This window comes from Anolis carolinensis, chromosome 3 (assembly GCF_035594765.1).
Source record: "Anolis carolinensis isolate JA03-04 chromosome 3, rAnoCar3.1.pri, whole genome shotgun sequence".
Lineage (NCBI taxonomy): Eukaryota > Metazoa > Chordata > Lepidosauria > Squamata > Dactyloidae > Anolis > Anolis carolinensis.
Window position 1 is genome coordinate 40,835,585 of NC_085843.1, and position 26,484 is coordinate 40,862,068.

Below are 26,484 nucleotides of genomic sequence, written 5' to 3' on the forward strand. Positions count from 1 at the left end.
TTGAGGTGTCATTGCTAAAATATTGTGACAGGTTTGGAGAAAAGGAAGGAAAACAGGAGAAGGCTAAGACACTGCTGTTAAAATTCCAAAGAGTTTAAAAGAATAGAATAAACAGAACATGAAAACTGGAAGCCTCATAAATCCCTTTGGGGGTATTAAGCAGCAATATCCCTATAGTAAGTAAGGCTAGCAATAAGTGTGAAATGACAGGTCATATTATGTTTTAGAGAATTTTGATTTTGATGGTCAGTATCACCAAATGAATAGAGATTATTGAGGGAGTTAGGGGTTAAGGCAGTAGAAAGAAGAGAGATAACAAGTGTCTCACTCATGTATTTTTGAGCTGTACAATATTTTTATGCAGGACTTTCCTCCGATCTGAAAATTTCTTCAAGCCACTCCTCAAAGAACTTTGTAACAAATAGCATAATGTGTGAAATGATCCTAATATTTTACTGGTTAATACAGCATTAACATATTAACAAATCAAACATGTCTTAAGGAAAAAATACCAGTCTAATGCTGTTTATGTTGTTGTTTTGTGTTTCTTGAAAAATAATCTCCCCCTTTCAGACTTGACATCTCTGTGATTTTTGAACAGATTTGGAAAAATCACCAATATTTTGACAGGGTTTCTTGGCAATGAAATGTTCCTGAAACTCATTTGTCATAACTAGCCAAAGCAATAGATTTTATGGATACAATGTTGTGACACAGCCAATTTCTACTTGCACGGTCTATGATGATTTTAGATGGTGGCATCTCTCTTTTCATAAGAAAAGGCTTTGGGGAAATGGTGTTTCTCTTCATTGAGACATTTCAGTCTCTCCTTCAGTCTCTTGTGCAGTAGAAAAGAGATCAATAAAATGAAACTAAAAACTCTGATCACTTTTTTCAAAATATTTTTTTATTGTAATACAAAGCTATTTTTCCATTTAGGTAAAATAAAAAAATACGAAGTATGGGACACGGGGATAGAATTGTTAGGGGAGGGGGAAACAGGTGGAAAGTAAATAAGGAAAAAATAAAAAGGGTGAGAAGGTTGCACAAAAAGAAACGTATAAAAAAACATCTGATCACTTATGTAGAAACATTGAATTTTCTGGGTGGTTGTGAGTTTTACGAGCTGTATGGCTATGTTCCAGAAGCATTCTCTCCTGACATTTTGTCCACATCTACGGCAGGCATTCTCAGAGGTTGAGGGGTCTGTTGGAAACTACGTGAGGTTTATATATCTGTGGAATGTCCAAGGTGGGAGAAAGAACTTGTCTGCTATAAAACTCACTTACTTAGTTTCCAACAGACCCCTCAACTTCTGAGGATGCCTGCCCTAGATGTGGGCGAAACGTCACAAGAGAATGCTTCTGGAACATGGCTATACAGCCCAGAAAACTTACAACAACCCAGTAATTCCGGTCATGAAAGCCTTCGACAACACATTGAATTTATTGAATGGAACATTACTGTGTTTTTCTGAAGGTCTTAATTAGATTTTTAAAACCAATCTGCATCACTCAATTGGGATAGCAGCTCTCCGTCTTTACCTTCTAGCATAACCTGATCTTGAGAGTTCACCTTCTCCATTTTTATATCCTTTCAATCATGGTATTCAGATGCTTTCTGAAGTTTATCATTGATAGATTGTTCCAAATTTTGGGATAAATTCACTTGCCTTTCCAATTAATTCATTGTGATTGATTCATTAATTGCCGGTGCCAACAATTTCAGATTTGACAATATATAATTGGTTTCCTAGTTCTATAGTTCTGAGCAGATTGACATGGATATGTAAGATTTGTCCAAAGACATAAGAAGACTCCTAATCATGCAAATAGAATCCATTTGATTCAATCTGTGCAATTGCTGGTACTGGCACAATATTGACTTTAGGATGTACTTGGGATGGTATGTTGGCAATAGATGAAGAGACGAAAAAGGCATTGTTTCAGACCAAATAACCCACTTTCAATGGGCACTTAACTGCCTCTTTGGATGGTATTACATTCACTTTTAAAGAAAGCTAATATGTAGCTAAGTATGATATATTAATTTCAAAAATACTATGGGTTATATTGTGTTATGTGCATCCTAAAGGAAACAATGTACTTCCTTTCTATCTTGGGTCTTTGAAGTATAAGAATCCTATGTGATTCTTCTGCTGTTCCCATAGCTCACAGAAAAGAATACTGTTGTTATCAAAACATTTGAAATTGAAAATACTATGTGTAATGATTTGTGTGTTTCTACACTAGATAGTAAAATGCTTCAAACGTATCAGGAAATAGTAGAGAAATAGTAATTTTTCAGTAACTCCTGAAAAAATTCTCTCTGTGTATCCTTGGTTGAACTTGAAAAACCAAAAATTCATTTGATCTTGACTGAGCTGAAATGTTATGTTTCTCACTGCCAAATCCGAGCTGCAGTTGGTTAAGCAAGAACTACAGCTTGAGCAAAGTGAAACTTTATAGGGTATTGGATGAGAATGCAACAGAGAACTAGTTACAGCTAAAGTGGTGTTTTATTTTTAAGGGAAAAAGAAGACTGTGTGACTACACTAGGAACATGATGTAGACTTCAATTGTATACATATGCATTCATTTAATTTCCAGATTTCAGTAAAAATGCCCTTGGGAATAGAAGGGTGGTATTTTTCTTTCCTATTTCCAGATGCTTCCAAACAACTGATCTGCCTTTACCAAACTGTGTAGCAGCAGTGTCAAATCCTTATTAGAATGGAGTATTGGAATGGATTGATCTGCACAGAAATGAATGACTCTAGACATTATCTTGTATTGTGTATGATATAGAAATGCTGAGTTATTTTGTCCTGGTAGAGCAAAGCTTTCCAATGCAGGGAAAACTATATGGTAGCTTAGAGGGACTGTTATTTCAAAATAGAAAATATTTTGTTCACTGTTATAGCTTCACCGTGTGTTACACTGCCTCCATTAGAATGTAAGTCTCCTCTAGCACAAACAACATAACTGGGAAGATTGCTTCTTCTAGGTGCAAAGACTGGCTTCTGTCCCAGTAGGCACAATCTGTTGAGTATGGCACAGCACAGAATTTGCAAAACATACTAGCCTAGATAGAATGGTGATTCTACCTAAGATAAGGAAAGCCTACCCCCCATACACCTTTTTTGAGCACCTTTTTATGGTATTTTATCCCATGATAGCTGCTTTGAAATAAGTTTAAAACAATTCAATCCCCTCAAGTATTTATGGTACCTTGTTCTTTTCTTTCACTGCAAAATTTAAATGTTAGTTTTGGGGGAAATCTGTGCAAGACAATACCTTCCCTCTGTTTTGGCTAGGAGTTGATCATACTCCTCTTATCTTGTCAGTAGCTGATTTAAAATTATAGCTCCAACAAGAAGTAGTAGATGCTTTGCTTCAGGGTGGGTTGATTTAAATAACAAAGAAAACAAAATCCTAACTTAGATGAAGACATAAATCAAGTTCATAATTTTGAAATCAATGTATTCCTTGAATTTCTGTGAATTATAATTATTTTTCTGAGTTAAATGTGCAGTTCATAGTACAAGTTAAGGTGTGTCTATTAACACATAAGCCTCGCCCTAGTGAGTTAAATGGACTTCCTATTCTTGTATTTATTTATACCTCTCTTAATCAAAATTAAAGTGGCTTATAATATTAAAAATAGGTAAAGGTAAAGGTAAAGGTTTCCCCTGACATTAAGTCCAGTCATGTCTGACTCTGGGGGTTGGTGCTCATCTCCATTTCTAAGCCGAAGAGCCGGCGTTGTCCGTAGACACCTCCAAGGTCATGTGGCTGGCATGACTGCATGGAGCGCCGTTACCTTCCCGCTGGAGCGGTACCTATTGATCTACTCACATTGGCATGTTTTCGAACTGCTAGGTTGGCAGAAGCTGGAGCTAACAGCGGCCGCTCACGCTGCTCCTGGGGTTTGAACCTGGGACCTTTCAGTCTGCAAGTTCAGCAGCTAAGTGCTTTACACCACTTCGCCACTGGGGTTCCATTAAAAATAATGCAATCTAAAACCTGCAACATATAAATATTAAAATATAATAGAATCTAAATTTGCTAAAACAAATCACTTTAGATTACATAAAATCTTTACAAACTTTTAAAATAATGTAAATATTATGCAGTATTCTCTGACTCGTTATTAAAAACTTTCTGTCTTAAATTCCTGCCTGAATAAAAAGGTTTTTGCCTGCCACCAGAAGGCCATAGGGAGGGATCCTTCCTTGGCAGAAAGTTAGGATTCTTATATACTTCCAAGAGAAGATGGTTTTTCAACGGTCAAGGAGAGAAGAATACAATAAGCCATAAGAACAGAAGTCTCTACACACTTTTTTTCTACATCCTGTCATAATAGCTGAGAACTGTACATTTCTTTTAAAACGTTTTTTTTACTTCTGTCATTTAAACCAAGTGAAGGATAACTTCAGGTAGTTGGAAAGATAGTTGTGAATATTAATGACTGGGGATGATGGAGTGACTGGATGCTGATTTGATATAATGTACCTCTGTAGAAAAGAAAACTATGAAAATCAGTACGCGTTTAGACACTTTCTACCATGCATGTACTGTTTTAGTTTCAGGGTAAATGTACCTTCTGCTTATGTGCCTGGTAAGTAATAGGATATGACAGACCATATCAGAGAAGTGGTGCTGATTAATGAGCAGCTCAGGAAAGGAGGCCAAGAAGTGATGAAGGGTCACAATCCAATTTATGAAGGGGGGAAAGAGGAATATCAAAGCATTAGTATGAGGAGTTACATAGAAAGGATGTTAATCAGCATTGCCTTTATAAAAAATGGAAATATTTTTACTGACTTTATCTCCCTGGCAAGCCAAAACTGGATGTAATTGAAAAATAAATATCTTAAAATATATCTTCAAGGACCCCACTACCTTAGTTTGAACAAAATTATTTTTTTACTAAAAGTTAGAAAACTAATAGGTGTTCTTGCTGGAACTACATGAATGATTTATATCTTACTGACCAGGAATAAAGCATATAACAGGGTCTGTACATATCTTATATATAATGTATTTCTATTGGAGGCATCTCTCTTTCATTATATGGGTGGGTGAGTAAAATTATGTATATTTCCCATTATACACTAGCATAAATTTTCATAATGTGAACAGAATCCACAATCCTGAGAACCCTGTATTTCGTTTTCTTTTCATTAGTGTCTAAGCCTAATTGGAAAAAATCAGCTTGAAATTCAATATTTCAAAATGTTTGATGACATTCCTTAAGACAGACAAATTTTATGTGAAATGAGATTGTATTTTATTTATTTTAAGTCTGAACATTAGACTTAACTACATTTTAATATCTGGTCTTATTTTGTATATTAATTTTTTCTTCTGTTTAATTTTATTGCATTTTACCTTGTTTCAACTTGAGTCGCATTGTGCCAAAGTTTTGATAGTGTCCAATTTACAGATTTGCACCATAGTTCTGTGCACAGCTAGATAATATTTACTAGCCCAATTCAATTGCTTCATGTTTAAATCAATAAATCCTCATTGTGTTTACTGGGCTAGGGTTAAAGCAATCAAATATATCAGATTCCACCTGTAAATATGGTGCAATTTGCAGATAATATTGCACTCTTCGATACAGATGTTGCAATACTTTACTATCTATTACTTCTTTTGATCTATAAAGGGTTTCCCTTCTCAAGTAAAGCTCTTCTCAATCCATGATAAATTGTAAGAAAGCTAATGAAAATTATGTTATGTGTACTGTATTCCACACTGGAAAGAATATAATCACATTTCCTCCAGTTCTGAAACAATGGCATTTGTTTGGTGTCAAGTGTGTCATTTGGTGTCATTTACAATCTGTTATGAAAAACTCCCTCATGCTTCATTTTGTTTCTTTCCAGTACAGGCACAGCTTTTCTCCATTTTCTGCCCCAATGAATGTCTGCGCTAGGTCCAAAGCTTGGAGTGATTTGCCTGAAGAGTGACAACATTTACAAACCACTGTAAGTTAATTGGGCATCATATTATTGTGTGGCTAAATGAAAAAAAAAGCATCTGAATTTTGCAAGCAATTGCAAGCTTTCTCACTTTCATCCACTTACTAGAAAGATGAAAGCTTGTAGTACTGTACTTCTTTAGCTGTATATTACAATCTCATCTGCATTACAGGTGGCAGTTTGGAGGAGGCAATATCAAAGTTTATAGGACAGCCGTCAATACGATTAATAGTTAAATAGTTAAAAACAGCCATTTAGATTAATATGTGCTTTGAATCCAAAAATTAAAAGAGTTTTGTGCACAGCAGTTCTCAAGAATCTAAAATGATGAGAGGTTTGCTTCTGTCCTCCTTTTATATACTCAGAAAAAATACTTGATAGTTCAGGCCAACCATACTTTATGATTAAAATCAAACTACGGTTATTTCAGAAGACAAACACAATGTCAGAGTAGGGTCTGCCTGAACTAGTCACTAACTGTGCCTTAGAAAAAGGATGAGGACACATGAGATCAATAGAAATGATAAATTTGCCCATTCTGAAACTAGTCTTTTAACAGAATGGAATGCAGGGAAAAGTCACTATCTGATCATGATCGGGTAGAAGAAAGCATCTAGATCCTATACATTAATTTTAGTGTAAGGTAGAATGAGAACAGTGACATGGTTGAGTCTGCCTTCTTTTGTACACAGAAGATATAATAGGCCCTCAGTTAACCAGTATCAATGGGAATTGGTAGATGCAGGATAAATATAGTCTCTGGTGTGTTTCTTTCCATGTCAGGAGCAACTTGAGAAACTGCAAGTCGCTTCTGGTGTGAGAGAATTGGCTGTCTGTAAGGATGTTGCCTAGGGGACACCCGGATGTTTGATGTTGTCACCATCCTTGTGGGAGGCTTCTCTCATGTCCCCACATGGGGAGCTGGAGCTAACAGAGGAAGCTCATCCGCGCTCTCCCCAGGTTGGATTTGGACTGGCAACATTCAGGTCAGCATCCCAACCTTCAAGTCAACAGCCCTGCCAGCACAAGGGTTTAACCCGTTGTGCCATGTTGCTTGAGTGTTACTATTGAAAATAGCCCAACTAAATTAATACCCATACTATATCATACCATAAACTCTGTATTTATGTGATATTAATATTGACATAGGGGCCCCTGGTGGCACAGTGTGTTAAAACGCTGAGCTGCTGAACTTACAGACTGTTAGCCCCAGCTCCTGCTAACCTAGCAGTTCGAAAACATGCAAATGTAAGTAGATCAATAGGTACCGCTCCGGCGGGAAGGTAACAGCGCTCCATGCAGCCATGCCGGCCACATGACCTTGGAGGTGTCTACGGACAACGCCAGCTCTTCGGCTTAGAAATTGAGATGAGCACCAACCCCCAGAGTCGGTCACGGGAAACCTTTACCTTACTAATATTGACATACAATAATTAAAAGCGTATAAAGACAAATGTATCTTAATGCAACACAGTTTTAATGTATTATAAAAACAGCTTTGTGAATGAAGTATTCTTTGATTTTTTGCTGGTTACTTGACAGTTTTAGTTAACTGAGAGTCTACTGTAGTACTATTTAGTGGTATTTCAAGTTGCATATTTTTAATTCTGTTGTTTTGCATTTTATTTGCTAATGGGTAGAAAAAGGTTTTAATGCAGATGTAGTCAAATGCACATTGATATCACTGAGAGAAAAAATAAAACTTTTGTGTCAGTCTTTTACAGCCTCAACTGTGACAAGCTGTCCCCAACTATGACAAGTTGTGAATTCATATGAGTTGTTTCAAACTTTCCCAACTTGGCAGGAAAAAAAAATATTTCACAACTTTGAGGACCAATTGTACCTTTATTGGCATGGCTCTGGGAACTGGAAGGCCAGAAAATGGTCACATAGTCATCTATTTCACTGTTATCCAAAAAAATATTGTTGTCATACCTACGGCAATCAGCTCCAAATTGTTCTGTCACTTTGTATCTGAAAGGTGCATAGAAGATAAAAAAGAACCCAAAATTTGACTTTTGAAATTATTTTTTATCCCAATGGTGAGACTCTCCTATTGTGTTTTGTAACATATAAGAAACTTACAATTGAAGAACCAACTGATTTCATGATTTATGGCACAACATACTATGGTCTGTGAAGTTTGTTATTATAGCAACTCATGATTCTTGCTCTTGATTCTTTTGTACAACTCTTATAATTGAAAAACACCCTTTAAGACTAACTGGTTTTATTTTCACATGAGCTTTCGTGGTTTTGAACTCACTTCTTCGGCTACAGTACTGAGTGGTGTAAGGGCCTTAAGCATCAAGCATATTTATAAAGTCGTAGAATTGATAGAATGTAACAGGATCAGGAAGATGCAAATCATGGCTGTGTAACTTGATACAGGTCTTTCCGATCTTTACAGTGGACAGTTAGTGTGTGTGAAAGCAACATCTCCTCTTACTAAGAGTCAATTTCCCAGTTCAAAACTCTCTCAGGGAAGATTCCTTTTCTTATATGTGCAGTAATGAGGATTCTTGCATTAATATATGCAGTATGCCATGAAACCATTGCTTACCATGTGACCAGGAAGGTTGAAATGCTTTGCAATTAGTTTTGAGGTATTTCCAATATCAATTTTGTGTTCGTTAATCTTTTTTCATAGAGACTGTCTTCTTTGTCCAATGTAGATTATAGGGGGAATATTAGAACATTTTTATTTCGGTCAATGACCAGCATTAAAAGAACCAGTAAGACATGAGTAAAACATACATTTGAGCATTAAAATACAACTTTTTAAAAGTGAGGTTTTTGAAAAAAAAAAAAAAACAGTGCTATGTATAAGAAAAAATAATCAAAAGCTTGTATATTTAAATAACACAGGAATATAGGGGGACATTACTGACATAGGATGGTATATATCACATTGAAGAAAGGGCAAATAAATATATCTCTTGTGTTGTAAGGGATGTTATTGGCCCCTGTAATATTGTTCCCAGAGTAAATATGGGGACAGAGTTGGCATCTTGTCCCTGCATTACCTTCTATGTTATGTATCCTCTTGTAGATGTACAGTGATTTAGGATTTGGAGACTGCCTGTAGGACAGTAAAGGCCGGACTCCCAGAGCATATGAGAGGGGTGTGTTATTCTCCAGAGTTAGCTGTAGGCCATTGATGACGAAATTAAGTGGTCTCAGCTGTGGACTGTAGGTGTTCTGTCATTGTGTGGTTTTTGTCTATCGGGTAGTAATGGCTCCTGGATATTAGTCTTGCCTTGCCAATTTGTTTCTTCTCCTCTTTTGATGGTTATTGTAGGTTGAGAAATGCACGTTGTAAATCTAAGCGTTTTGAGTCCTTGTCTGTTTTTTTGATGCAATTTTTTAAAAAAATAAAGAGGAAAAAATAACTCAAATAAACTATAAAAAGGGGGAAAAGAATGGAAAATAGGAAACATCACAAAATATAGTATGTAAGTTACGGAGCCATGTTAGTTAAATCGTTCTACACATGAGCCTATTGTATCATCAAAGATATAGAGGAGGAGGGAGTATTGTTATGCATGTTCTTTAGTATAGGGAGGAGTGAAGTAAAAGAAAAAAAGTTCCAACTATGATATCTTCTCTAACAAGAGTAACAAATTATCTTTCAGGATCCACATTTATTTCTTTTATCTTCTTATATTAAGATTGAGTCAGTGTCTTGTAGGTCTGGGACAGATGTACAGGCAGTCCTCAAGTTATGAACAAGATACATTTGGTAGGTTTGTTCTTAAGTTGAATATGTATGTAAGTCAGAACAGGTACATTTTTAGGTGTAACTTCACACACACACACACACACACATACATACAACTTTGGATCCCATATGGAAGGGTTAAAACTCCTGTGGTGTTTGTTTTGCTGTCTGTGAGATTTCACCCTGGGAGCAGTAGCAGCCCAGACATGGATTTGCTTAATAACAAAACTGTAATCACACAGCATATTGTCGCCAGTCCTCTGATCCACCCCCCTCCATCCTGCCATCATTGTTCACCCTGACCAACACAACATGTTATCTATCATCCTAACTACTGCTCATTCTGATCTCCTTCTGATATTTTTAACATGAAATTGAAGAGGCATCAAATTACCAAGTACATAATTAGGTATTTACATTTACATACTGCAGCATTGCCCAAAGAACAAAATAAATGAAGTTTATGACACAATGCCTTGTATTCAATTAGTGGCATACATATGTGTGAGTCAATCCTATACCTAGTATGTATGTATGACTTTTTTTAGTTGATGTAAGGGTTAGTATTCTTTTTCTTCCTCCACATGAACCACAGCCTTCCAAATCTACCATAGAATCTGTGCAACCCTTTCCCATGGCTATTCCATGCCTGATGAGATAAGTTGGAGAACTGGAGAAATATCTGGTTATATTCCCATAGCCAGATTATTTGCATCAGAAACTAAGAGCTCTTAAAGATCTCAGTGGAGATTGTAATCTTTTTTGTGTCTAGCTGTAGAGACATAACCAAGTGCTTCTCTGATCCCACCACTCTCTATGGATGGAATGGGGATTTCATAATTTTCTGAATCTGCCCAGAATTTGGTGTACCCAACTATTTGGAAAACATACACCAAATGATGTATAGATGGTTCCTGGCACCAAAAAAGATTGCTAAGATGCATAAAAATAGTTTTAGTGGTTGTTGGAAATGTGGGGAAAGGTGGGTGCTATTTATCATATGTGGTGGTTATGTAAAAATGCCCAGAAATACTGGGGGCTATTAGTGTATTCTGTTGTTAGAGTGAAGTGCTATATCAAGTTATGCTGTTGGGTGTTTGCAACTGTGTGTTTCCGGCAAAGCATTCCAGCAGCGCAAGGGTTAAGCACAAGCCAGCTTTATTGATTGTCCACAGGACCAATAGGTCAGGGTTTCCGTTTAAACTGTCTGACCGGAACTTTCATCATGAACTGAGGAATGCAGGAGGTGCCAGCTTGTTCAGATAACAGCCTTGGCAAGCGGAGAAGATGTGCCATGTGTCCGGAGAGTTATGGTTTTCAGTAATTGTAAATACTTGTAAAATAAAGTAATTAGACCTGCTGGGATCAGCAGTAAAACAACGACTGAGCTGTCGTTTTGTTGGTGCCACTTTTGCTGCTGCATCAAGTGGTCCTTCGGGTGAGAAGACGGAGAGAACTGACTCATCAAACAGTCAGGGTGACAGACGATTGATTTAACTCCCTATCCCAGCATCCCCTGACAGGGGCAAATACATACGATTTTAGAAGAAATTGTTAAAGTTACATTTGAAATGAAACCTGAATTCTATCTGGTTGGGATGTTAGATGAACAATTTGAGTAAAAATGGGGAAGGTTATTTCTGTACATGATAACGGCAGCAAGAATTATGTACGCTCTAAGATGGAAAGATTCAGTGATTCCATCACAAGACGATAGGCTTGTGAAAATCAGCAAACTTGCAGAAATGGATAAACTTGCCACATTGATTAAGGAGAAATCTCTAACTTTAAGAAAGACTGGTACCCATTTGTGGTGTACCTCCAGCAAAGATGGGGTCAAATCTGTAGCACTTTTTTTTGGACTAGAAGTGTGTTATTATGTGAGAAAGGATGTACCAATGGCTTTAAACTGCAGGAAAGGAGATTCCACTTGAACATCAGGAAGAACTTCCTCACTGTGAGAGCTGCTCGGCAGTGGAACTCTCTCCCCTGGACTGTGGTGGAGGCTCCTTCTTTGGACTCTTTTAAGGAGAGGCTGGATGGCCATCTGTCGGGGGTGCTTCGAATGCAATTTCCTGCTTCTTGGCAAGGGGTTGGACTGGATGGCCCATGAGGTCTCTTCCAACTCTATTATTCTATGATTCTATACCAATGCGTTTTTTTTCACTAAATGGGTGTAGAAAACTGAAAGAATATAACCACCAGACAGACCATGTAAAGCCCTTAGTTTTTAGTTATTGGGTTTTTTATGTTTAGGTTGTAGTGGTACTATTCTAGTAAAAGTATTTTTAATATTTTGTTTTTGATGATGTTGTTTGTTTTTGTGTGTGTTTGTATGTAGATTTTAATCTGGCTAAATAAAAATAATTGTTTTTTAAAAAGAAAATAGATGGGGGGTCACTTTTTTGTTTACCTGAGGAAGAAATCAAAATGTGTTGTCGAAGGCTTTAATGGCCAGAATCACTGGGTTGCTGTGAGTTTTCCAGGTTTGTGTCCATGTTCCAGAAGCATTATCTCCCGAGGTCCTCACAGCCTCTGAGGAAGCCTGCCATAGATGTGGATGAAACATCAGGAGAGATTGCTTCTGGAACATGACCATACAGAAAACTCACAGCAACCCAAATACAAAAATGTTTTCTACACAGAAAATGCTGTGTAAAACAACCACATGTTAATTTTCTACCGAATAAATCCAAAATTGTAGACAGTTTTCAAAAACCTCACAGCAAGGATAAACATGTAAAAATACTGAATAAAATTAATAAAGACTTTCATTCCTATTGTACTTTGGATCTTTCGTAGACTATATTCTACATTTCAGACACTATACATAATCAGATCTGGTTAAATGAGTTCTGTTTTTGTTTTGGTATACTTCTGTCTTACCTTCCTCCATTTTAGTCTGAAAATAAAAATTCAAAAAATGAAGGTTCGGAATTAATTTTGGCATGAGAAATCTTGTTGTTTGGCCCATTTTCCTTATGGCTGTGTGGATGCTACATTTTCTTTTTATGTTGTCAAACAACATATTTATTTACCTCACCCATTTACGCAGTCTGTTTCCTTTTCTCTTACTGCGAATTTCTAAGAAAAGAAAAAGAAGGTAAGCTCAGAATATATGTATTTCTTTTTCTTTTATTCTGCCAATTTGTTTCACTTGAGCTTTCATTTTCCGGCTGAGGAGATGCATCATTGGGCTGTATAATTTTAACACTTATGGCAGAGATTTTTTTAAAATCTTTTTTTAAAGGGAGCTTAGCCGACTAACCTCTGTCATGATGACCAGGAGGAAGAGTCTAATGGAAAATTCTGAGGCCTGTTTGTAATGTAGCCTGCAGCCTGGTAGCTCCCTGCTGCCCTCTGTAGGCTAACTATATACCTGGCAGCCACCAAGGTTTTGCAAGAACTTTTTTCACATGCTGTGCTTGCTGAAACATACCAAGATTATATAATTCCTTTATATAACCAGAGACAATGTTCTTGATTAATAGTAAAGTGGCTTTGCATTCTATTGTATGATAAGGTGCTTTCCTGCATAGTTCTTTATTTTTTATTTTTTTAAGGGACTGAAATGCTTTTTCCAAAGTTTTTTTTAACGGGGAGCTTTGTATGATGGCAAGGGGGAATTGTAATTACAACAAGAAAACCTCAAATGAAGCGTTGTACTCAGTCTGTGCTTATTCTGATTGCAACATGCTTTTCTTGCAGTACTTTTAGAGATTTCTGTTACAGATTCTCCCATATTTGACTTTTTAAAATTTAATACTCTCACGCATGATTTATTTTAGGTTATACTGTACAGAAAATTTAACAATCCATTAACTGGAGAAAATTCAAATGTCTACCTTTTTAAAATTCATCCACAGATATTTTTAAAATATTTAACAGGTCATTCCTAACATTTCTTTTCCCCTTCCTCCTCAACAAGTCTGATTAAGCTATGCTCCGTAAGCTACTGTAAACATAGTTCAGCCTCTGCTTTGGAAGCTGATTTTTCCTGGGCCAATTTATTTAACATTTCCTTCTCCAAGGTTTTTCGATTTTCTTCAGCTTTTTTTTCATTATTTGGAAAATCTCAGTCATTAAACTGAACATTGTTATATGGTTCATTTTCTTTGCTTATAATTCTAATTCAAATCAATAATCTCTTCACCGCCTGCTCTTCTGCATTAAACAGGAACGACTAATTTGTACGGAAACATTTATTTTTGAAATCCCTCTCTTCCACATCTTTACACCATTATTTCTCATCCTACTTCAGTGTTTCAGTCCTTAACAATTCTTCGGCTTTTTCCAGGAACACACCATGTTGCTTCTCAAATTAGAATTGAAACCAATGGGTTCCAGTTACATGGAAGGAATTTTTTTGTTAAATGCTATAAATTATGTTTATTGATATTATCTATTCCACAGTTAAACATTTTGGGAAGTTAGTAGATTCCCCTTTTGTTAGAGATTGACAAGGAGAGCTATGATGACCCTCTGTCAGAAATTCTGGAAATTGCAAGAATTCTGTTGCAGCAGGAATTGGACTAGAAAATTAGTAATATTTCTAGATATTCATACAAGGCTTTTGTAAAGTGTTGTTGTAGGCATTACTCTTTGCCAGCTTTCTTTACCAGCAGTAGTAGCTCTGCGGGGGGAAAGCACATCTCAAGGTAAAATTGACTTGGTGCAAAGAATGCAAAATCATTAATAATAATTTTGTACATAATAAAATCATGTACAAAATTCAGGCCATATTATTCTTTCTAGCAAACCATCCTGGGAAATTGCATTTTCCTTGCACTCAAACTACAGTTGGGGAAAATTTGATTCAATTGATATTTTCCATAAACCAGATGAAAAAATGTGGGTTTTTTTAAAGGTCAGTGTGGATTTCTTAGAAATCCATTAAGAGCTGTGGGGTGCTTTGCCTTTGATTTATAACTTATGCATGGACACATGCACACACATAAACGTACACACATTTTAAAATATTAATTGTAGTTCAGAGTTACATTTGATTTGCAATGTTTTCCTAAAATAGGTTTTTTTTTTTCTTTGCTGCAAAGTTTCCAATAAAAAACCAAAGTACCTGATCAGCACTGAATTCAGCTTGTTATTTTTTTTAGGGAATCACACAAACGTTTGAAATCCATTCTTGATAAAGAACTGAAAAACCTACATTCACCTGCTGTGTTCTTATATTTATTCAGGATTATATTTTAAAACCTTTCAGTAAATGTTAATAATCTTGTTTATTATTATTATTATTATTATTATTATTATTATTATTATTATAAGATAATAATTATTATCTTGTTTAATGTCGATGCAGATAATTGTGTTCCTAACAAATTAAGACAACCATATTTTACAAACCTAACTATTGCATCATAGGAACTGATAGGAATAGGTGACCACAGCAGCCTTTTAAAAGAGATTGATATAGATCAGAATGAAGAATGTGTAGCCTCTAGGCCACATGTGGCCCCCAAGGCTGGAAGACCACCTACAAAATTGTAAAACCTTCTGGTAATAAAACTGTAACCCATGCTTTGCCATATTCTGTGGTCTACCTAGGTTGGTTTAACCTAGGAATTAAAATCAGAAGTTGAGTTCCCATTTACTTCCAGATTGAGCAAAGAGCTTCTCCTGCACCTTACACAGCCTAGGGCAAAATTTTCTGTCATGACCCATAACAGATATAAAGGAGTCTTTGATTTAAAAAAAATAATTAGAGGATGCCTTAGGAGAATAAAGCCCTCCAAGGTTTCATAGAAAGCCGATGCAACTGACCCTTGGCAGTTTCCCACTGCCGAAGTAGATTTAGCATCCACTTTAGATCTAGTGAAGAAAAAAACCCAATTCAAACATGTTCTTTCTCAAATGAGCCTTCATATACTCTCACACTCTTGTGTGGTTGCAAAAATGAAATTGGAAACTTTTGTGACCACTTAAATAAAACACAGTTCATCATTATATCTGATTGCAAAGACTAAGCCAATATAGAACCTTAGTTTCAGATCTTGAATTGTTCAGGAACTATAGAGTAATAAGAATACACTTTAAACAAGCTGAACTGCAGGCAAAACAGGAAACTGTCCTTTCTTAGAAGGTAAAGACTCTGTTCTCATCCTTGTGGCAACATAGAAGCAGAGGGGCACAAAGAGCATACAAGCTGGTGCTTTATGGATATTTATTCATGTAAGGGAATTATTTTTGTAGATGTCAAATATTGCAATTGATTAATGAAAATAATAATTACTACAAACTGATTAAGTTATTTTTAGTAATATGATCTGTACGGTATTATTTTCTTCAAAATTGTACTCCAGGTTTATTTTTATTGCAATTACTCTTATTATTTCAGCTTACCTAATTATTAATGTAGTACTATCCTATTAATTACTCTGATAAAAATATTTTTAAAGAACATTTTAAAGTGAACTTTAAGGTAAAGGTAAAGGTTTCTCCTGATGTTAAGTCCAGTTGTGTCCGAATCTGGGGGTTGGTGCTCATCTCAATTTCTAAGCCGCTAAGCTGTTAAAAAGAAAATCAAATCCTTTGAGATCTGGTACAGGAGAAGATACCATGGACTTTAAAAAATATAAATAAATGCACCCTAAAACCAATCAGGCCTGAACTTTCCTTAGAAACCAAGATGATTAAACTGCGGCTAACGTATTTTGGCTTTATTATGAGAAAAGATGATTCACTAGAAAAGATGATAGGTAAAGGTAAAGGTTTTCCCCTGACATTAGGTCTAGTCATGTCCAACTCTGGGGATTGGTGCTCATCTCCATTTCTAAGCCGAATAGCCGGCGTTGTCTGTAGACACCTCTAAGGTCATGTGGCTGGCATGACTGCATGGAGCACCGTTACCTTCCTGTCTGAGCAGTACCTATTTACCTACTCACATTTGCATGTTTGGGCAGAAGCTGGGGCTAACAGCGGGAGCTCACCGATGATAATGCTTATTAAAGTGCAGGGAACTAGGAAAAGAGAAAGACTGCATTCCATATGGATAGATTTAATCAGGGAAATAAGGCCTGAAGTCTGCAAGACTTGCACAGGGCTGTTGAAGATAAGGTCTCTTATTATTATTATTATTATTATTATTATTATTATTATTATTATTATTATTATATTTATTTATACCCCACTTTATCTCTTCCAAAAGAGATTCAAAGCGGACGAACATAAAAGCACTAGCATACAATTTAAAATATACCAATATGCAAACATTAAAACAGGATTAAATGTAAAAAAGTATTTTTAAAATCCCAGTTAAAAACCATTAAAACATATTCAAAGTTAAAAACCACAGCACCCCCTGCTGTGATCTTAAAAACCTTCTTCTTGAAAAGTCTCCCTGAATAAAAAGTTGTTTAACCTGCCACTGGAAAAATAGCAGGGAGGGGCCATTTGTGCTTCCCTGGGCAGAGAGTTCCAAAGTTGGTCAGCCACCAAGAAGAAAGGCCCACTCGCTAATTCCCAGCAACTGAGCTTGAGATGGAGGTAGGACTGAGAAAAGGGCCTCTCCTGAAAATCTCAGCCCAGGTAGGTTCACACAAGGGGATGTAGTCAGCGAAATAGCCTGGAGCACAGGTTTGGAGATCTCTAAATCATAGGGTCACCATATGATGTATGTCATAGTGAACTTGAAGGCCGTTAACAATAAAATATCCCTAATATATAAATTCCTGGTATCCCCAGGTAAAATTTAAGAAAAAAAATGCTTTCTAAAACCATGAAAAATAGCTGTCATTCAGTGCAAGCAGTCCTGAACTAGATTAACCATTGGTCTGGATATAAATAGCTTCCTGTCATCCATTTAAATGTGGAAATAACTTCAGCATGTGTTTAAACAGATCAAGAAGCTTTAACTCCTTTCTTCTGATTGTTGATAATTGGTTTTGTACTACATCTCTGTTTTTGTGTAACTGGAAGTCAAACTGTTTTCTTAAATTAGAAGAATTTATGCTGACCTAATTCTTAATAGTTAATTCTTAATTGCTATATAATGAGCATGAAAACAGTACAGTATACATGACTGATAGTAGGCAATATTTTCTGATATGTGTGTGTGTGTGTGTGTGTGTGGTTTACAATTACAATCAAGGATGGTTTTTAAATTCTTAGAGGGGTTTTTTTTTTAAAGTATCTTATTTTTTAAAATGTTTTTAGCATTGTAGTGTTTCAATCGGTTTTAATTTGTTCATTACCAGGAGGTCTTGTAGACTTGGAAGCAATGCAGAAATACTATAAATCTATACATTCATACATTGAATCAGGTTTTGTATTGATCACCCTATTTGAGCACGATCTAGCACGAGGGCCAAAATGATGAATTAGTCAGTTGTACTGTATATGGATTGTGGAGACCTGAATTCGAATGATAGGCCGGGCTGTGGCACAAGCTGGAAAGCAAGCCAGCTGCAACAAATCACTCTGACCAAGAGGTCATGAGTTCGAGGCCAGCCCATGCCTGCGTCTTGTCTCTGTCTCTGTTCTATGTTATGGCATTGAATGTTTGCCTTTATGTGTGCAATGTGATCTGCCCTGAGTCCCCTTCGGGGTGAGAAGGGCGCAATATACATTCTGTAAATAAATAAATAAATATTCCCTTGTGACAAAAAGCCACTATTTATATGTAAAACTACATGTCATATGTACTCATGTATAAGTTAACCTCATGTGTAAGTTGAGAGCATGTCTGGGGATCATAATTATGGAAGAGGTTCATTCCGTAGAGAGTGGAAAGCACCATCACTGCCTCAGAGGACCAACTTTCCTCCCCATGGCAGAAGAGAGTAGTGATCAGTGCTTCTTTTAGGAGTTGAAGTCCAAAACACCTGGAGGGCCCAAGTTTGCTCATACCTGGTATACACCATCTATATTACAACATGCAATTTTTCATAAGTACAACAATTAACACTTTCTCTTTTTAAAAATATTCTTTTTTGTAACTGACTTTCTCTTAATTGCCAAATGTAACAGAGCAGATTTTACCTTCTGTGAAATCACCAGAGTATAGCAAGGTTTGCCTTCCTTATGCTTTTAAATGATCCCTGTACTAATGCATCAGTATAGATACAAGGAATGGCATGGCTCCAAATAGAGTATGGAAAAGATGCTTTTCCCTTTTTAAGTTAAACATTTTCTTTTCAGTAGATTCTAAAAATGTTCTTTCCTGCATCTGCAACCAGTTCCCTCAAAGGTCTCTTTGTTGGTTTTCAGGAAAAAACTCAAGACAGTTGGAAAACAGAAGGAGTCTGAGGAGAATGAGATTACGCAGACGGGTGCATACAGCGCCAAGTTGGGCCTTTCCTGCCTGAAGTTTGAAACTGACCCATCTCTGAGCCCAGTTCTCATCCATTCATCACATTCATCAACAAACCTGCACGCACGTACAGGGTCACTTGATTGTAAGTATAGCAATGGAGTTGGGAATATATGTTCCTCTCAATTTTCCATGATAACCCTTACTATCAAATACAGTAGTGTCTCGCTTATCCAAGCTAAACGGGCTGGTAGAAGCTTGGATAAGTGAATATCTTGGATAATAAGGAGGGATTAAGGAAAAGCCTATTAAACATCAAATTAGGTTATGATTTTACAAATTAAGCACGAAAACATCATGTTTTACAACAATTTTGACAGAAAAAGCAGTTCAATACGCAGTAATGTTATGTTGTGATTACTGTATTTACGAATTTAGCACCAAAATATCACGATATATTGAAAACATTGACTACAACAATGGCTTGGATAATCCAGAAACTTGGATAAGCGAGGCTTGGATAAGTGAGACTCTACTGTACAAACATCCACCTACTTTATCCAATGGCTGCATATGATAAAGTTACTGGATGAGATATTATTACTATTTTTCAGAACATAAGAATTAACCTTGCATATACAGCTTAATCTGTAGGTATATTGGGTGAAGACTCAGCTATAATACTGAGCAGCAAAAACATATGTGATGACTTCATTTTTCCAGTTAAAACCTGAAATCTTTAAATTAACAGCCATTTTCACAACTGTACAGCAGTCAATAGAATGTCCCTTCTACTGACAGCTCTGTTGTTGTAGAGTCCCTCTCATTTCTGGAACAGGTGGGAAACTCATGAACTTCTTGGTCAAGAATTGTGCTGTGCAGAATGAATAATGCAATATATTTTCTCTTCGCTACCAAATGTCTTTGAAAAATATGGTGGCAGATGAGGAAGGTCAGGGAGCCAAGCAAGGATTAGAACATTATAGCCTTCCATGATCTTCTCTTGGCTCTTCCCATGCACCATCAGAAGTGAGGAGCAAAGCAATGGTTGGAAGGCCTTTAGCCTTCTACAGTCCTCTCTCTTTACCACTTGTTGGGTGGGGGGGGGGGGGGGTAGGTAAGAAAAGGGAAAATTGTTCTTGCTGCCTGTGGTTCACAACAATGCAGATATTACCATCCTCATACATCTGCTGTCACAATATAGTCCATTACAATCCCAACTAAGAAAAAAGTACAGGCTGGGAATAATTCTCAAATATATTTGAGGCCTTTGGGGGAGAAGCATCTGGAGAGTTCTATTCGGAGTTGTTCAACACTGAGGAATCTACTTCCTTAATTTTTCTCTTGACTATTCAGATATTCTTCCCACCACTGCTGTGAGCATATATATTTCCACTGGCCTCAGTGTTATTTTGTTAGACAAGGACATCTCTCCCCCACCTTTATTTGACTTGTGTTTTTAGGCCATGTTTGATTTTGACTTCAAACTACTAAAAAGATTGAATACAGAGGAACCTTAACAGCAAATTTTGTACTAAAGCAAAATTTAAAACAGAATAGCATAAAACTCGATGTAGCTTCAACATCTCCACATTTCATGCATGTATATAAGAAAACAAAATAACACTATGACTGTTTTAAGCAAACTAATGACTGTTTTAAGCAAACTAAATAAAAACCCAGACTTTAAAGTAGCTAGCACCAAAAAAAAGTTGTTCACTGTTTTTGTTTCTTAATGCAAATTGAAGGGAGACAGAAAGGGCTGGATTCCCCATTTTTGGTTTTGGGATCATATTACTGTTACTGTATTTTGGATTGGGACTAGATTGGCTCAAACTGAATCAAGGTCAAATCTAAACTACTAAATGTGTCGGAACACAGGCGCCTTAAAGAGCTACACACACAATACTCAATCTTAACAAAAGTTTTATTGAAACTCAAAAACAGGTTCAGAGATACCTAAATGCAGTGTCTCTGACCAAAAACTCTTCACCCAAACTAGACTAAAAAGGCAAAATGGAAAATAATCCGGATTAAATAGATGGATAATCCGGATTAAAATTTAGTCAATGTAATTGGCAGCAAACAGCGCTGAAACAGGCTTCCTGGAAGTTAGCGCTGCACACCGAAGTAAACAAAACCAATAAAAGTTCAACAAAATAGCAAAATGGAGGTCCAAACTAACATCGTCCCCAAGTTGTTTACACAAGCCGCAGTTGAGTCGAGCCAGGAACAAAGGAAAGCCGCACTCACGATAGCCAATCCAAAGGTAGTTTACCGAAGCGGGTAACCGAAGCCAAAGTCAAGTAAATCCAAAGCCAGGAAGGGAGAATGCTGCGTCCACAAAAAGCCAGTCCAAACGTCGTTACCAAAGGTAATCAAACAGAGCCAAAGTCGCCAGTCCAAAGGTCCAGGAAGGGAGAAAAGCACACTCACAGCAGTCCAAATCCAAGAATCACAGGAACCAGGAACGCTAAGCTGTAGAGCCAAAAGCCCAACAGGAAAAACAGGCAGGGACAAACCTACACCAAAACAACACTTTGCCTTCTGCAAAGGATCCCCATTTCAGACCCTACTTTTAACTTACACATCATTATCTGAAGATGAGCTGGCCTCCACCCCATCATCATCCCCCACAGCTGTTCCTGTCATTACACGTGAACCCCACCCATCATCCCTCCAGTTCCATCTCCTATCAAGACTTAGGTCTCCCCATGCCCCGGGTGTATCAGCTGTTTGCCAATCCTCCTGTCCCGAAAACCCCACAAACGTATCACCAGAAGTTGGCTCTGCAAACACATCCCTCATTTCTTGTACCCTAGTCCAGTCCGATGTGCCTTCCACATTTTCATCACTCCCAGACCCATCATCCCCAGAGAAACCCAAAACAACTCCTCCTCTGTGGGAGCAGTAAGTATATCCTGGAGCTTCTTCCTCTCCCTTTCCTCATCTGATTCCTGCTCCCGAGTAACTCTTTTAGTTCCTCTATTCACATCCATCCCGTCTCCTTCTTCAATCATTGACTCCTCATCACTTGAAAACCCTTCAAACGTGTCTTCCTCAGAAGGTGCCATAAGTATCTTCCGGATCTGTTTCCTTTGTTGTTCCTCACCTGGCACCTGCTCAAGATTACCCCTTTTCCTCCTACTAGTACTTCTACTACCGTTTGTAATATTGCCAGGAGACTCAACTACAACAAAATGAGGTTCTAAATTTGTATTGGAAGTTAATTACTCTTCGCTTTCCAGGTTGAAAATACTTTTTACTGGCTTCTCCATAATGGATAGTCCCCATTTGAAACTAACAACTAACTGCTATAGTCCAGTTTCTCAAAATGAAGGATAGTCCAGTATTTCCATAAAACCATTTTGCTGCTTTGTAGTTCCATTCTATGTTTAAATCAAAGATGAATCAGCATTAACAGTCTCACTTGTTTCCCCATTAGTCTCTTCCCTTTAAAAATAGATTACAAAGAACCTGAAATTAGATTGTAGAAAGTATAAAAACTTTAGCCGACTGTTCAAAATATTGAACTTTACAAGAAGGAACACCCTTAAATGACACAGGAATATAAAAACCTCACTTTCACTGATGATTTGCAATGTCATAGTTTCCTTCTTCTGAAGTGGTTTTAAAATGAAAATTTATAAGAAAATATAGAAGGGGAATGACATCCAAGAGCCTTTAATCCAACCAGACTTTGTGGAGGCCTATAAAAAAATCAGGTCATTGCAATAAAAATAAGGGTATCAGTTTCATTTCTTGCCTTAAAAAAACTGTGAGGATAAATGTTACAAGCAGCGAAGCACAACAAAATCCAAAGTCCACAGTATTATATTAGTGCTACTGAATTTCCATCAGATATAATTATCCTTTCTTCTTTCTTTAATCCAGTATTTTTAGAAAGCATCACAGCTGTAAAGACCTTTCCAGATGTATAAAAAATACAAAGTTAAGTTGTTGTCATCTTTAAGCTTTCAGTTGTTATTTAATAAATAAGGATCTGAAAAGTCATTTTGATAACTGCCTTATTTGAACATAATACATAAACAAAGGAGCCCCCAGTGGCGCAGAGGATTAAACCGCTGAGCTGCTAAATTTGCGGATCGAAAGGTCGGCAACTTGAATCCGGGGAGCAGCTCCTGCTGTTAGGCCCAGCTTCTGCCAATCTAGCAGTTCGAAAACATACAAATGTAAGTAGATCAATAGGTACCGCCCTGGCGGGAAGGTAACGGCGCTCCATGCAATCATGCCAGATAGATGATCTTGGAGGTGTCTATGGACAACACTGGCTCTTTGGCTTAGAAATGGAGATGAGCACCAACCCCCAGAGTCAGACACAACTAGACTTAATGTCAGAGGAAAACCTTTATTTTTACCTTATATAATCAAAGGCATGCCAAAGTTAAGACATAAAGAATCTGTAGTGTGTCAGAAGTGGAATGCTCAGTCTCTTTCCATTCTGTGAGAAACAGAAAATGAAAAGAGAAAAAAATCAAGTATCAGGCTAGCTACAACTCAGTAGACCATGGTTTAACACTACATTTGAATTTGGCCAGTATGTTGACTGTAAAAGCAGCTAATGAATTCTACTTCATTCTAAAATCAGAAACAAATCTTCCTTACAATCCTAAAACCTTTCCTGCCCCTGTGTCCCACAAAAAGTGGTGTGTAATGCATTCATGGATAATCTCAACTAGGTAGTCCCATTGAATCAATAAATGTCATTTGCAAAAGTGTTGCTGTACAATTAAACAATTAATGTAATGAGTTCCAGCTATAGTTGTCATAGCAATTGAATACGGGCCTAACAAGTTAACATAAGCATTTGTGGGCTGCAGTAGGATAGTAGGAAAACCTACAACATGTCCTGCTATCAATCCAAATCTGACAGAAATTTAAAAGGCTGGACAAAATAAGAGATCTCTCAGCAAGTGTTACAAAGACATAAAATATGGCACACAGACCATATTTTATTTGTTTATTTGATCATTCAGATACATAACTGGAAATGCCCTTGTTGTCATTTCTAAACAGTTATGTCCTTATAATGTTAGAATGGAGAAGAGCTTTGCTAAAATGCATCTGAGCAATCAGATACCTAATAATCATTTAGTAGGTGTCCTTTTATGCAAATGTGTCCAGATGAGATTCTACTGCAAACAAGTATTTGTGCGTGAAAGCAAGCATCTTAAGTTTGAGTTCTATCCATGGAGCCAAGTCAAAGTTAAACTAGTCCATGTTCATATCCCAGTAAAATCAAGTTTGTCAAATCTAATAAGAAGGAATCAGAGATATCACAAACTGACCCAACAAATAGGAAAAGCTGTCAACAGTTTTATCTGCAAAGTACATCACAAATTGGTTTTAATAGGCTTCCCAAAGTTTCTCACTCTGTTGCCTTAGGCAAAACAATTGGTTTTTAGTCTCTGCTCCCATTTATACTAATGGATCATACTACTTCACTGTCTTAGAGTGAGATTTCAGGGATAGCTGAAGTGTTGGTGAAACATGTCAGCTATTTCTAAAAGCTGTATTAATACGAATTAAAGTTTAATGTATTTCATTAAGTCAGATTTTGTTATGCCCCTTAGCCAGCACTGACTTTATCCCATCCTTTCTCTGTATTTTTTTATAAGTTTGGGCATATATTTCTTCTATATCTTCTCTTTATGATTTTTCTTTATGCTGTCATGCTTTTGCTATGCAAACCAGGCCCTAGTATAAAAATATTGCACATTCTTGACTTAAATAAATTTCCAAATTTAAACTACAAGCATGTCTACATAAATTTATTTTAAAAGTTGATTTCTTACTTCCCTTGTTTTGGTTTCTCTAAAATTTATGGAGGGGGGGGGGGTTTCACTGTGTATCCCACAAATTTTTTACTTCTGTTTATTTTAACATTAACAAATAATCATTGTGCCCAATGATTTATCCCTCAACAAGATTGGTAAGTTATCAGTTTCTATCTCATATTTCCCCACCTTCATTTTATGAACCAATCCCCCCCAAATCCCAATCCCATTCAGCCTGCTGGAACATCTGTGTAGTGTCAAAAGGTGGGGGCTCACATTGGCACAAGGCACTCCATTTTTCATGTGTTGTCGAAGGCTTTCATGGCCGGGATCACAGGGTTGTTGTATGTTTTCTGGGCTGTATGGCCATGTTCTAGAAGTATACTTCTAGAACATGGTCATACAGCCCGGAAAACATACAACAACACTCCATGTTTCCCTTCTATTCTGAGTGAAGAAGATCCAGCTGTCTTGTATATGGCTATGTCCCTGGAAATCTTCACCCAAATTACTGTGTCTCTGCCCCCTTCCCTACCGCCCCCCCCCCCCCAATGGAATTTGATCTTAAAACAATACCACCATAAGAAGCCAAATCCCACAAAAGATACTATACCTGCAACCTCCCCAGGAGTTCATACCAGAACCCAGATAACTGGGTGGTTTATTAAAAATTAAACATGGATGCTGTTGAAAAAGCACTTCCATTCTGAATAAAATATCCAGATGTGTAATTAGCCATCTCCAAATGTGGTCACAGAGTTCCCAAGAGCCTTGCTTATCTTCTACCAATCTTTTGCAAAGCTCTTAAGAGTCTGAAGGCAGAAGGCAGTATGAGAGGAGGAGGTCCGTATTCCAGATAGATAGATTCAGTCAAGGAAATTATGGCTCTGGATCTATAGGACTTAAGGAGAGTTTTTGATTATAGAATGATTTGGAAATCAATAGTTCATAAGATCACCATAAGATAAAGTCAACATGATGGCAGTCAACCACACTATGTGTATTTCAGTAGTGCAGTGAAGAGGATTATCGGCTTGCTGTTGTATTCAAGGCTATTGTGTTGTGACTGTATTATATGAAACCTAGAATATAATTCTCTCTTTGTTCTGATATATAGATGCAAATATACAGGATCCTATGGGAATCTAATTATTCTTGCTTGTTGACAAAACAAACTGATATTCATATTTAGTAGATGTGAAACATTTTTCAAGAAGTCAGGACAAAGTCAAAAATATGAAGTGTAGCTCAAACAATTGCATTTTGAAAAACCTAGACTAGATTTTAATATGTTGCATGTCCTTGACAAATGCATGACATGTAGCACCTTCTCCTTAGGATCTCACAAGTCAGTCCTCTGTATCCACTGATTCCATATCCGTAGATTCAACCATATATGACTTAAAAATATTTTTAATCCAAAAAACAAACATTGACTATACTGTTTTATATAAATATTACCACTATGCCACTGTATGTAATGGAACTTGGAACATCCATAGAATTTGGTATCCACAGGGGGTCTGGAAACCAAACTCTAGTGGAGACCAAGGGCCCACTGTGATATAAATTTAAAAGTACTTTCCAAGAGCATATTTTGTCTTTTGAAAGCACTTAAATTGTAAATGATGCAGTATTTTCATAGCTAACGTTTTGGAAATTATCCACAACCCCTAATAGGAGTGTTCCTGTTAGGTTCCAGCCTTGT

General features: G+C 36.9%; 1 protein-coding gene across 1 annotated transcript in view; it reads left to right on the top strand.

The window, feature by feature from the left end:
- The window catches only part of zbtb20 (zinc finger and BTB domain containing 20), a 141,641-nt gene that overhangs the window by 66,070 nt on the left and 49,087 nt on the right, over window positions 1–26,484 (top strand). Inside the window, exons 3-4 of the mRNA XM_062977130.1 lie at window positions 5,894–5,995; window positions 18,936–19,123. Coding sequence (XP_062833200.1) covers window positions 5,931–5,995; window positions 18,936–19,123 — 253 coding nt within the window. The 5' untranslated portion in view covers window positions 5,894–5,930. The remainder of the gene's footprint in view (window positions 1–5,893; window positions 5,996–18,935; window positions 19,124–26,484) is intronic.